Genomic DNA, 14,136 nt, shown 5'->3' with positions numbered 1-14,136 from the left:
AAAAAAGCTTATGGGACCCAAATGAGTCAATGGTTTGGAAAGCGGCCTCGCCTCATTATTCATTTTCACTCTCTCTCTTTTTTAAAATAGGGTGATTTGTGTCGTACATTCATAAATATTAATAAACCGTTTAAATGCATTAACTGGGAATCTGTCCAGACTCACAGTGGCCAGCGTTTGCTGTTATTTTTATTTTACGTGATTTTCTGTTGTGTTTTTGTGTGTGAGCTCTTGTATAATTAGTCATTTACACTCACTTTTTTCACTGAGTGATCCTAAATGACTGAAGCTTCAGTTCTTCAGTTTTACTCAAATTAATTAATAATTAATTATAAAGTAAGACCAAGAAAAGGCAAATTAAGAGGACATTTTAATATATATATAAATCCAAGTGACAAAGTGCTTCACAAGGCAGCAAAATACACAAATCAATAAAATAATTTTAAATAGTTTTGAAAGTAAACTAATAAAACAATTTGATGAATAAAAAAACATTCTAATGAAGTAAAAAAGGTGAGAACCGTATTTAAAATGCAATAAAAGCAACTTAAATGAATCAGATGCTAGTTGATACTTTCTAAAGCTGCCTAATCGATTGATCAATAGGTCTGATTGGTTTTAATCAATAACCGCTGTGTCTTCCTCTTGTTTCCAGTCGGACGTCGTCCATCAGAGCGTGTTCGAGTTGATCCACACGGACGACCGCGCTCTCTTCAGACGGCAGCTTCACTTCGCTCTCAACACGCAGAGTCAACACGACGGCAGCGCTGAGACTCCCAGTGAGTAAACCCAGCTGTTCCTACTGGGAGTGATGGGAGGAGTCTGGGAGTGATGGGATGAGTGATGGGATGAGTCTGGGAGTGATGGGATGAGTCTGGGAGTGATGGGAGGAGTCTGGGAGTGATGGGATGAGTGATGGGATGAGTCTGGGAGTGATGGGAGGAGTCTGGGAGTGATGGGATGAGTGATGGGATGAGTCTGGGAGTGATGGGAGGAGTCTGGGAGTGATGGGAGGAGTCTGGGAGTGATAGGATGTGTCACTTATTACGTTATTGGCTATTATTACCTATATTGGCCGTTATTACATATATCGACCATTATTAAGTATATTGGCCATTATTACGTTATCGGTCATTGTTACGTTATCGGCCGTTATTACGTTATCGGCCATTGTTACGTTATCGGCCATTATTACGTTATCGGCCGGTATTGCGTATATCGGCTTATTACATTAAAAAACGGGCAAAATTATAATGCTATCAGCCATTATTACGAAATCAATTACGTTTTTAAAATGATTACGTTACATCATCATCATCATCATCATCTTCATCATATTCTTCTTTATCTTCCTCAGGCGAGCAGAGCAGCAGCGAGGTCAACAGCAACTTGATGACGTACGATCCGCAGGTCGTCCCGCCCGAAAACTCGTCTTTCCTGGAGAGAAACTTCTGCTGTCGTTTCCGATGCCTGCTCGACAACTCCTCCGGCTTCCTGGTAACCCACACACACACACACACACACACACACAAAGAATACACACCATCTGTGTTTCTGTGATGTTGAAGACATCAATTTATAATGATTAATAGAGAAAATAATGCACAGACTAATGAATATATAATGAAAATAGATATTTTAGTAGAGTAGAAAGATGGTAACTTTAACATTTTATTCTCATCATTATGAACTAGTGTCACACACTTGTTGTGTTTCTGATGCTATATTTTACATTTTATCTCAATTATCTCCTATTAAAATGTGATTATCTGTTGTTAGTATGTTGTGTTTATTCACCTAAAACTATACAAAGCAGATCATGGTGCAACTTTGGATCCTAAATATTTAGATGAAGTGAAACCTCATGATTTTTCTTCTTTTAAAAAAGGTGAAAAAAGTAAAGTTTGAAACCTCCTTTTTCTTTATTTAATATCAATGACAGTTTGAAGCATGTTTAAACTGCTTTATGTTAATAAATTGATAGTTTCAGGTTAAGAAAATGATTTTAAATAAAATATCTGTGCTGTTTTTCTTCTTTAATAAAGGTGAAAAAGTAAAGTTTGAAACCCAAACCTCCATATTCTTTACTTAAAATAAGCAATTTTCTATCGATCAAGCATTTTCTAAAGTTCTTCCTGTTAATAAATTGATAGTTTCAGGTTCAGAAAATGATTATAAATTGAATATCTGTGCCGTTAAGAGCACTCAAAGCCTCCTCCACTCTCTTAACTCGTAAGAATAGACACTTAAAGTAACCAGACCAAGTGAGAAGTTACTGACCTACAGTGTTTTTTAAAAAGTGAGGTCATAGATTAACGTAGATACTGTAAAACCTCCATTCATGCTTCTTCTTCTCTGTTTGTTCCCCTCCAGGCTTTGAACTTCCGCGGCCGGCTGAAGTTCCTCCACGGTCAGAACCGGCTGTCGGAGGACGGGACGTTGATCCCGCCGCAGCTCGCTCTGTTCGCCATCGCCATGCCGATGCAGCAGCCGTCCATCCTGGAGATCCGTACCAAGACGCTCATCTTCCAGACCAAACACAAGCTGGACTTCACACCCATGGGCGTCGATGCCAGGTACACACACACACACACACACACACATACAAAACGGGCCAAGAGGGAAACCAGTAGAGAGACGATTCACCTTCTAATGAAATAATAGTGATAAAAAAATAGACTTTTTCACTTGAAAATGAGAAAAATATTTAAATTAACCTTCGTGTCGGCCTCCCGGGTCAAATTGACCCCGTGTGTTTTGACTGTTCCTTCTTTCCTCCCTTCCTTCCTTCCTTCATTCCTACCTTCCTTCCTTCCTTCCTTCTTCCCTTTTTTCATTCCTTCTGTCCTTCCTTCTTCCCTCCCTCCTTCTTTCCTTCCCTCATTCCCTCCCTCCTTCCTTCCTTCTTTCTTCCCTTTCTTCCTTCCTTCTGTCCTTCCTTCTTCCCTCCCTCCTTCTTTCCTTCCCTCATTCCCTCCCTCCTTCCTTCCTTCTTTCTTCCCTTTCTTCCTTCCCTCCTTTCCTTCCTTCTTCCCTCCGTCCTCCTTTCCTTCATTCTTTCCTTCCTTCCTCCCTCCTTTCCTTCTTTCCTTCTTTCCTTCCTTCCTTCCCTTCTTCCTTCCTTCCTCCCTCCTTTCTTTCCTTCCTCCCTTCCTTCCTTAACTCGAGGACAACAGGAGGGTTAAACTGTTATTGGTCTTTAAATAAACATAAAAAGTCAAACAAAACTGACTAAAACCATAAAAAACACACATTTAATTAATTTTTTGTGGTGTTTTCTCTGCAGAGGGAAGGTTGTTCTGGGTTATAATGAAATCGAGATTTGCACCAGAGGAACCGGCTACGCCTTCATCCACGCCGCCGACATGATGTACTGCGCCGACAATCACTTGAGAAGTAAGTCCTTTCTTTTATTTTGAAATATTTTTATTGTTATTATACAGCCGAGAAAACTACAGATCTGATGCATCGATGTTTGGATACAAACAGAGTCTTTTTTTTCTGTGTTGGTGTGCAGTGATGAAAACAGGAGACAGCGGCTTCACCGTCTTCAGGCTTCTCACCAAAACCGGGACGTGGCTCTGGGTCCAGGCCAATGCCAGGATCATCTTCAAAGGAGGAAAACCAGACTTTATCGTGGCCCGACAGAGAGCTTTAACGTAAGATTTCAACCTAGGAAAAGCCTGCAACTAATAAATATCTTCTTGTTTTTTGAAACATTTGTTCAAAATATTCAAATTTTTGAGCAAATAAGACGAAGAAAAGCAATAAATCCTCACATATGATGAGCTGTAATGGAGACATTTATATTTAGAGCACATTTCATACTCAGAGGCAACTCAATGTGCTTTAACAGTAAAAATCGGAAGCATAAACATACAATTAACTCAATTATAGTAAAAAATGGAGACAAATGGAGACATTAAAATGTACAATTTAAAATGATTATGCTTGAACTAGTACATATACTGTAGTGCTATAGTTATCTGTAACACTATAATAGAACTGAAGCTATTAGTTAGTATTTTGGTCATTTTGAGACATTTATTCACAAAACAGTCAAACTTTTGTTAATTTGTGTTCTTAAAAATATAAGAATATGCTGCTTTTCCTGATTTAAATTGATTAATTGGACCTCAGCGATCAACTTTAGGTCAAAATAAATCAGGAATTAGAAGATTTCAAATTTGAGCTTTTGTCTCTTTTTTTTACATTTTAAATCATAAATTAGTTAGCAGTTTAGTCTCTAAGGAAAGAATAGAATAGAAAGCTTTATTGTCCATTCCATTTGTGATTTAAAGACAATAAAAACAATATACACACACAGCTAAAAAACAACCGAACAGCAGCCTAAAATCACACATTATCACATTTAAGAAGCTACAACCAGACGATTATTTATTATTTTTAACTTCACAAACTAATCCGACGCCTTCAATTTTGTCTCCTTTGCCGCAGAAATGAAGAAGGAGAAGAACAACTTCGCCTCCGTCGTCTACAGCTGCCGTTCGACTTCGCCACGGGCGAGGCGCTGCTGTATGACCTCGCCCCGACCATCGACGTCCCCGACCCGTCCCCCGCCGCGAAGCAGAGGAAGCTGGACAACTACTCCGTCAGCCGCGACTCCCTCCTTGGCTGCATGCTGAGCCAGGACCAGTCCGTCTACTGCGAGAACAACAGCGCCAGCATCAACGACGTCGCCTTCAATGACACGCACGCCACCGTCAGCGTCCCCGTCAACCTCTGGCAGCAGCAGTCCTCGCCCAAACCCGTCGGGAGCTTGGTGAACTCGGAGGCTACGGTTCAGGACATGATGGAGACCCTGCAGCAGATTTTGGAGGATAATGAACTCACAAACAGTTTAGACGTGGAACCGGACGAGCTGAAGAGTTGGGAGAGCACCCTGCTGAAGATGAACACCAGCACCTGCGAGATTAACGAAGATCTGAACGAGATCCTCAGTCAGGACATCCTGTCTTACGTCGAGGAGCAGCTACAAAAAGAGGGCGGACTCAAGCTGCTCGATAACCTGGACGACATCCCTACGTTGGACCTCCAGAACCAGGGCATAGATCAAATATTGGAGTCGAACTTCAGCTGGCCTGTGGAGACGTCGAACCAGCAGCTGATCCCCAACGGAGTGGCGATGATGGCACCGGTTCTGGGGACGATGAAGCTGACCCACGCCGATCTCCCTCAGCTAAACGGTCCCACGCTTCAGCAGATCGCCTCACAACAACAACAGCAGCCGCCTCTCGTCCCTTCCGTGGGTCTGAACGCTGATTTGGGCGCCCCCGCGATGACATTCAACCCTTCGTTTATGGACTCTTGCGCTCAGACGCAGAACCAGCTGAGGAGCTTACAAGTCCCCCCGAAAGACAACAACAACCTCGGAGGATTCTCGCTCCGGCAGAATCATCATCAGCTCCTCTCCAACTTACCCGTCGGCCTCCAGGACCAAAGCGCCGAATTACAGTTAAACCCCGTCTTCACCTTCCAGGGGAACCAGGGGAGGAACCAGGGGAACCAGGGGAACCAGTGGAACGCCTCCTCGCTCTCCAACCTGACAGAAGCCGACACCTTTGAAACGTACAACCAAAATATTTCAAACGCACCGAGCTGCTTACCGAGCCACTTTGCACTTCAGATGCAGAACAGCGACAATCAGAGACAATCATGGCAGCAGCAGCAGCAGCAGCAGCAGCAGCAGCAGCAGCAGCAGCTGCAGCAGCAGCAGCAGCAGCAGCAGCTGCAGCAGCAGCAGCAGCAGCAGCAGCAGCAGCAGCAGCCGATCTCTAACGGACACCAACAGATGGGCGCCTGCATCAACCAAATTTCGGGATTTCAAATGAATCCTCTCACCGGTGTCACCGCAATGCCAAACTCAATCAACAACTGCGCCCCCATGTTCAGGACTGCAGAGACTTCTAATGTTCAGTTTCCCCCCAAACCTTCTCTTCTAGCACCTTCTAGCAGCTGCATGTTCCAAAACGCCGCCGCCCCCGCCCCCTCCGTGACCCTAAACGGCGTGCACCTCAGCCAGGCGCCCCCTTCCTCCTGTCAGAGACTGAACCCCGCCACCAGCCACATCCCCTCCAAGCCCTCCTGTTTCTATCAGGGGCTTCCCGGAGGTGGGGCAGTGCAGGGGATGACCCCAATCCCAAATCCTGATACGGCACTACCGTCCTGCCAAATGACCCCCGGACTCGACCCCGAGAGCGTCCTGGCGCAGCAGCAGCAGTACCTAAACTTCAGCGATCAGACACAGGTAAAAACTGGCTGTTCGGCAACGAGTTTGAATCGTTTTTGGTGAATTTTAGTCGGACGTTGACGAAGAAAAAAAAGTACTGCATGAAAATCTTCTTCTAATGCAGTAAAATAAGTGTTATGAGCATGTTGTTGTTAAAGTATAGACCTTTAAAATAGTCTCCGAGCACTTTAAGCTCAAATATTTAAACCTCAATCATGTTTTAATAGCTGCTTCTTTACTTTTTATCAGTTTTGACAATATCAACAAAATAAACTAAAAAAAAAACAGGAAATATTAACAAATCTGTAAAAAAAAACAACACAAACTTTGCAATTAAGGAAGCTAAAATGTTCAAAAAACACCAGAATAGTCTTTAAAAAGCACCTTAAGCTCAAATAATTAAACCTAAATCATGTTTTTAATTGCTGCATCAGTACTTTATGAACACATGAGCTTGATGTAGTATTACAGTAAAAGTACTGCAGTATTATGAGTGATGTAGTATGCAGTATTACAGTAAAAGTACTGCAGTATTATGAGTGATGTAGTATGCAGTATTACAGTAAAAGTACTGCAGTATTATGAGTGACGTAGTATGCAGTATTACAGTAAAAGTACTGCAGTATTATGAGTGATGTAGTATGCAGTATTACAGTAAAAGTATTGCAGTATTATGAGCGATGTAGTATGCAGTATTACAGTAAAAGTACTGCAGTATTATGAGTGATGTAGTATGCAGTATTACAGTAAAAGTACTGCAGTATTATGAGTGATGTAGTATGCAGTATTACAGTAAAGGTAGTGGTTTGGTCCCTTTGACTGATATATTATTATGTATGACATCATTAGATTATTAATAGTGAAGCATCAGTGTTAGAGCAGCATGTTACTGTTGTAGCTGCTGGAGGTGGAGCTAGTTTACACTACTTTATATACAGTTAGCTAGTTTAGTCCAGTGGTTCCCAACCTAGGGGTGGGGCCCCTCCAAAGGGTCAGCAGATAAATGTGAGGGGTGGTGAGATGATTCATGGGAGAGGAAAGAAGAAAAAACTAAGTTATGATACACAAATGTAAATTATGTAAGTCTTTAATTTGAACCGTTTTTCTCTCTTATTTCGTAGATCAACAGCCGTCCAGTCGTAGGTAACGGAGGTTTCCCCTTCTCTTCGCTGCCCAATGGGAACGCGTACTACTCAGAGAACAAATAGGAATCAGCCGCTGTGACTCTTGGACGGCAGAGGATCCCCGATACTGGACTGAAATACATTTTAAAAAGGGCCGTTTTTAAAGGAAACTGAAGAACAGAAAAGTGGACGAGAAGGACGAGGAGATGAACCGGACCCGCTCTCTCTCTCTTCTGCTATTCAACAGAAAGAGAGATGAAAGCTTTATGAGATTGAGGAAGAAGAAAAGCTGGTAGTTTGGAGGTTTATGGTGAATTCCTCCTCAGAGCTGGTTGGATTATACCAAAAAATAAGGAAAAAAGGAGATAATCGATGTCCTGAATCAGCAAAGTTTTGGTGCAATCGTGATCAAATTTGAGGAAATTTTGAACACAAGAAAGTTTCAGGATGTCTGTTTTTTTCCAGAGGTGAACGTTTCCTGTCATCAGTTCATCATGAGGAGGAAGATTTAGTTTTTTGGGAAGGGAGGAATCAGAAAGACTTGGATGAAAGTTGGAGGGAAACCAAAACAAGCCGATCACTCCTCAAATCCTCTTCTAAGTTTTTTCTCTTGTAAAAACCAAAAACCTTAAATCTCACCTTTATAATTATGAGCTCAGTGTCTATTTCAACTCTAATTAGGAGTCGATTCTTAATTGATTCCTAAATTAATCTATATTTTTAAACAAAGATGGCAAATATTTTACAGTTTTAGGCTCTCAAACAACTTATTTTTTGGTCTTACGTTATAAATATTTGAATATTTTTGAGCTTTTGGATTTTTTTGTCGGACTAAACCAGATATTTAGTTACTATTTTCTGATGTTTTATCAACTTAATTCATCAATTAATACAAAAAATACAGTATTAACACTTATTTTATATCATTTTAAATGTAGTTTTGTTGTTTTCGTGTCTCTATTTTTCTTTTTTGACATGACCAGAATCATGAAATATAAAAGCTAAAATGTTCAGTATGTTTTAATTATAGATGGATGTCAGAAAATAGTGAACATATGTCTCTTATTAGATAAATATCACGTCATTTAATGTTTAGCTTTCTTCTGCCGACAGCTGAAAACTAAAAGATATTAATTTACTGTCATATATAACAAAGAAAAGGCTGAAACCAGCAATTTTTGGGGCATATTGGCTTAAAGTAAAAGGACTATTTCATCATCATTGTAGTGTATGACAAATAAAATCTAGATTAGTTGAAATATAAAGGCCTAAATGTTCAATATGTAGGGTTTCTTTCATTATCGATGAGCAGTTTTGTCTGTAAAATGTCAGAAAATGTTTAATTTTGTGCGACCAACAGTTGAAAACCAAAAGATATTAAATAAGTGTCACATATGACAAAGAAAAACATGAAATTATCACATTTAAGAGGCTGAAACATTTTTTTTTTTAAAAACCCAATTTATTTGATGACTGTGGGTGTTTTCCTCTTTCAGCCACAGGGGGGCAGCAGTGAGTCAACTCCTTTTTTTAATGAAAGTGACATTTCAACTTTTTTTAATCTTCTTATTTTGGGGTTTTACAAGAGAAACCATTGAAGGATGGAGGAGTTACTAGTTTATTTTTTGGTGAATTAACTTCCCTCCACCTCCCAAAATGTTGCCACGACAACGATCGACAAGGCAAGAAAGGAGAAAAAGAAAGAAAAGAAAAAAGAAAGGCCTGTTTTAAATCCTCTGCCGTCTCTCTGACGAACAAACAACTCCCTATAAAAGCGCTCAGAAGGATAAAATATATCTACTTTTTGTTGTTGTTTTTTGTTGTTTTTGTCCTTTTTTTTTGTTTTTTGAAAGTTCATTTCAAATCTATATTGTCTCTTTAATCTTCCCGCTGAGGGAGATTTTTGCTTTGCAGACAGGGTATATTAATTAATGAATTAAAAGAAAGAAAAATAAAATAAAGAAACGCACAATAAAAAACATCCAACTAACAAACAAACAAACAAACAAACAAACAGAGTTTAGGAGGAATCAGTGAGGACAGCTGCTTGTTTTTATGTCACTGAGCCAGTTTTATATGTCTTTTCTTTTTACTTTCTCTTTTAAATATTTCTGTTTCTTTTCTTTCTGTGGAAAAAAAATACAGACAGTGCCTTAAAAAAACTGACAGATCTGTTTGAAACTTTAAAGGGACAGTCTGTCAATTTAAATAAAATAAAATATGAGTGGAAATTTAGAAAAAAACAAAGTGAATAAAAACTTACCATTTGCCTTAACTTCAACAAGCCAATTATGTTTTAAATATTTATTGCACTATTTCTTTAAAGTGTTGCCAAAGCATAAAGAAAAAATTATTACCAAGCCCCCCGAAGATAATTTTATTATAAAATAAGCACAAATTAAGATGATTTTAGTACTTATTTCATTAAAAAATGATGCTTTTAATGGACTAAATCTTCCAGATTTGATAGAAAATAGATTAATAGCACATTTTAGTAAAAAAAAAAAAGGCTTAAAAACATAAATGAAACCAAATAATAACATACTGATTTATATTTTTTGTGACAAATTTCCGTCCTCTTCCTCTTTTCCTGTTTCCAAATTAATGTATGGACGCTCTTGCTCGGATCAGGAGTAAAAAAAAAACACAGAAGTTAAAAAACAAAACAACAAAAACATACACACAAAAAACACAGTATAAAGGCAGCTATTGTATATTTTAAATGAGGAAATAAATAGGGGGGAAAAAAGGAATAAAATGAAATAAAACAACAAAAAAAAGGAGGGGTGTAAACTTCAAGTGCCTTTTTTTTTAATTGAACCCTTTTGATTGTTAAAAAAACACAATTCAGCACTTATAAAAGAAACGCTGGAAGTCGCTTCATCCCCGTACTGAGCCATTAAAACCTGCTTTTATAGCCACAAATATACACAAATATATCATTTCCAGCACTTATTTAAAACAGTTCTTCTACAAAATGAATAATTTCCAGCGTATTTTTTAAAAACCGAGGCAAGGATCTTTTAAAAAACTTGACTTAAATACCAAATAAAAAGCCATCTGTGATGATTTAATGTCCGAGGATACCAAAGGGAGAAATAAATGATTTATATTTATCTATAAACACTTAAAACAGCAACTAAACGGCCGCACTGATTGTAGTTTTACGTCGATTTTAACAAACTAGAATCGTGCTGCATTCAATTGTTATGGGAAAAAGTTGTAATTACCAGTTTAGGTGAACAAACCAGCTGTAGTTTTATCTGTGAAAGCTTTTAATTAGCACTTCAAACACAGCGTAACTCAAATTTAATGGATTTAATGTTACATATTTATCAACTTACGCCAACATCTACAGTATGACATGAATTGTAATTACAAGTCTTTTAATTCCCATATTTCACGAATGCTCCATTCTCCGAGGGCTTGTTAAAGAGGCATTCTGGGATATGTAGTAAAACCACTAACTGCAGTAGTTTAGAGGAGAGTCAGGTGCAGTTTGCAGTATTTTATTATGACTTTGGCTCAGTTTGTTTTAGGAGTTTAATGTGAATAATTAAACACAAAGAAAAAAACCCACAAACTTAACGTTGTCTTCTTAAAGATTATTCACTGAAAATTGCAATTATGCCAAAAAATCCCAATAATCAGTGTCTGAAATGATGCACAGACGGAATAAACTGTAAATATCACTTCCATACAAGACAAAATATATGTTCAACATTCAAAACATGAAAAATATTAAGAAAAACACCAAATTTGTTCATATATTTACTTTAAAAATGAAGCTTTTTTGTATTTAAAGGTAAGAAAGTGGGAAAATTCAGCCAAAGAAATTATAAAATACTGTAAAAAACAACATTAAACTCTCAATTATCTTCTCTGAGGATGTTTTAGTGAGATAAAAGGAGATATTTGACAATTATTTGGTGCTATTAAAACATCTTTACAGCAGATTTTTAACCAAAAACACCAAAAATAAACATCACAGATGGTCGAATTCTTTTAGACTCAGTACAAAAATGAAGCACGTTGCTCGGAGGTGTGTGATTTTTTTAAATTTTTAACATATTTTCTCCTTTTAAAAAAAAATCCAGAGTGCTTTCAATCAAAGCCTTTTTTTCTCCTCACATGGTATTCTGCAGAAATAAAGAAATATATCGTGTTGCCTGCTTATATAAAAACAAAAAACACAAAATATTAAAAAAAGGCTTTGTACTTATACATTTATTGTTCAAACCCCTGAAAGGCCAAGGCCTTAAAATGCAGTATCTTTGTGTATCTGTATATAAATATATATATTTTCCTTCTTTTTCTGTTGTTTTTTTCATATATTGTGTATTTTATTGTCATATCGCCTTAATCTGACTCACGCTTATCATTTGTTTTGTACATTTTCTGCACAGCATATACATTATGTAACCTCCTGTTATGATGTTTTGTTGTTGTTGTTGTTTTTGTAACTTTTCAACTTATATAATTATATCTTTGTGGATTTTGTGTTCAACATTTTGTCTCCAACGGTGTATGAGAGTTTGAGTCAATCTTTTTTTTTTTCATGCTCACCATATTAAAGGTGATGTGATCACACACTGACTGCAGTGTTTGCTCTGTCGTTTGTTTAATGGTTAAAAAATATAAGTTCAAAAAACATTGGTGGGATTTAACCTTTGTGTCGTCCTCCCGGGTCAAATTGACCCCGTCTGTTTTGACTGTTCCTTCTTTCCTCCCTTCCTTCCTTCCTTCCTTCCTTCCTTCCTTCCGTCTGTCCTTCCTCCCTCCTTCTCTCTCTCTTTCCTCCCTCCTTCTCTCTTTCTTTCCTCCTTTCTTTCCTTCTTCCTCCATCCTTTCCTTCTTCCTTCCTTTCCTTCCTTCTTCTTTCCTTCCTCCTTCCCTCCTCCCTCCCTCCTTTCCTTCCTTCTTCCTTCCTTCCTCCCTCCTTCCTCCTCCTTTCCTTCATTCTTCCTCCCTCCCTTCCTTCCTTGACTGGAGGGCAACAGGAGGGTTAATAAGCGCTATAATGAGAGAACTGATCATATTTTACATTTTATAGCCAATTTTTTTGTCCTATTTGAGCCATAAACTTAAAAAATATCCTTTAAAAGTTGGTCAAATTGCCGTAAAGTATATAAGTTTATGATCTCATACATTTTTTAGACTTATCTTAATATATTGAGCATTATTATTGTAGTTTATGGTGTAGTTTTGTTAATTGTAATAGTCTCCAGCGTCCACTAGGTGGCACTGTAATGCTTTTTTAAAAACTATCATCTCTCCTCCCATTACTCAGTCTGCTCCCAGTTAAGCCCATAATGGTTTTCAAACACAGTCTGTTCAAAGTTAAATGAATTTAATGGAAAGAAAAAAGGATTAACTTAAATCCTACAAAGTCAGAATAAGTCTATAAAAGCATGCAGTGTTGGAGTTAAAGCAACAGTAACACGTATGGAAAAAATATTGCAATCATAATTTAAACAAGTATTTGAGCAAAAAACACTTTAAAAAGAGGGAAAAAAGTGCTTTTTTAATGCTCAATTAATACAAAATAATGCACAAGAGGTACAAAACATTAATACAGGGTTATACTTTAATCATTAGGTAACAGTCAGTAAATTTAATATATTTTAAACATTGTTTGGGTTTTTATTTTGAAGCTTGACTAGAGAATTGTTTAACTACAAACAAAAGGTAAGGTTTGGTTTTCTACTGGTTCATTTCATTTTATATGTATATATTTTTGTGAAATGTGTCAAAAAATTACACATAGATTGATTAAAAAGCTTGTCTTAAAATATTACTATAAAGCATGACAAGTTTTGCGTATCAACCTAAAATATTTTGGCTTAGAAACATTGAAAAATAAGTGAAACATTTCTTTGTTTAGACCTATTTTAGCCACAATTAAGCTAACACTGTATAACACATTACGCAGGGATATTATTAAACACGAAACTAAGTCTAAAAGTATATTTTCTTTTAAATATATGTTTAAAATATTTAAGCAATAGTGATTTATAATATTATATATAGTTAAAGCAGACGGAGATATTTCCTCTAACTTAGCTAGAGGGCTAGCATCACTGTAGCTATCGTTAGCAGCTGAAGCTAAAACTGTCAAATTATATATAAACACGATGACTTCGATAATTGTTATTGTACGATAAGTCAATATATAGACACGATGATGGTGATAATTACGTTATTTTACGATAACATTTGAAAATTGGTCCATTAAATTTGTGTTTTTTTTGTTGTTTTTTTTTTTTTTTTTTACATAAATTTGACTTCAAGTATTAATATTTACACCGACATTAATGTGTTTTTATTAAAATACAGATACATAATTTAGTATAAAGCTAAAAAAAAACACGTTTGATAGTTTTTTCCCCCTGACGTCACATTCGACTCGCTGCGTGCTCCCGAGCGAGCCGCTGAGGGGCAATGAAGCGCGCTCCCGGCTGCCTCTGGACTGACAGGGAGACGGAGGAGAGCAGAGCACCGAGCAGAGAGCTCCGGGGAAAGGAGGAGAAGAGAAGAGAGGAGCAGGACGGGAGAAAGGACGCAGAAAACTCAACTTTATCAGGATACTGTTTGTGCTTCACCTCCAGGATCTGAAGTTTTTACCGGGAGCTTTAAGACTGGAGTGTCCGGATTTGAGGCACTGTGGACGGGATTACAGGAGCGCCTTCAACCGGGAGCTTCGGTGCAGAGAAACAACACACTAACACTATTTATCTTCAGTCATTGCATCTTATTTTTATC

The 14,136-nt window shown here is 37.7% G+C and overlaps 1 protein-coding gene across 1 annotated transcript in view; it reads left to right on the top strand.

The window, feature by feature from the left end:
- Positions 1-11,970, top strand: part of ahr2 (aryl hydrocarbon receptor 2) — a 70,099-nt gene extending 58,129 nt beyond the window's left edge. The window contains exons 5-12 of the mRNA XM_062414564.1: positions 656-779; positions 1,358-1,497; positions 2,374-2,576; positions 3,287-3,396; positions 3,518-3,659; positions 4,459-5,697; positions 5,791-6,268; positions 7,372-11,970. Coding sequence (XP_062270548.1) covers positions 656-779; positions 1,358-1,497; positions 2,374-2,576; positions 3,287-3,396; positions 3,518-3,659; positions 4,459-5,697; positions 5,791-6,268; positions 7,372-7,458 — 2,523 coding nt within the window. The 3' untranslated portion in view covers positions 7,459-11,970. The remainder of the gene's footprint in view (positions 1-655; positions 780-1,357; positions 1,498-2,373; positions 2,577-3,286; positions 3,397-3,517; positions 3,660-4,458; positions 5,698-5,790; positions 6,269-7,371) is intronic.
- The last annotated feature ends 2,166 nt before the right edge of the window (positions 11,971-14,136 follow it).

This window comes from Scomber scombrus, chromosome 24 (genome assembly GCF_963691925.1).
Source record: "Scomber scombrus chromosome 24, fScoSco1.1, whole genome shotgun sequence".
NCBI classification, from domain to species: Eukaryota; Metazoa; Chordata; class Actinopteri; order Scombriformes; family Scombridae; genus Scomber; species Scomber scombrus.
Note: the sequence above shows the minus strand (reverse complement) of the source record. Positions and strands in the feature narration are given on the sequence as shown.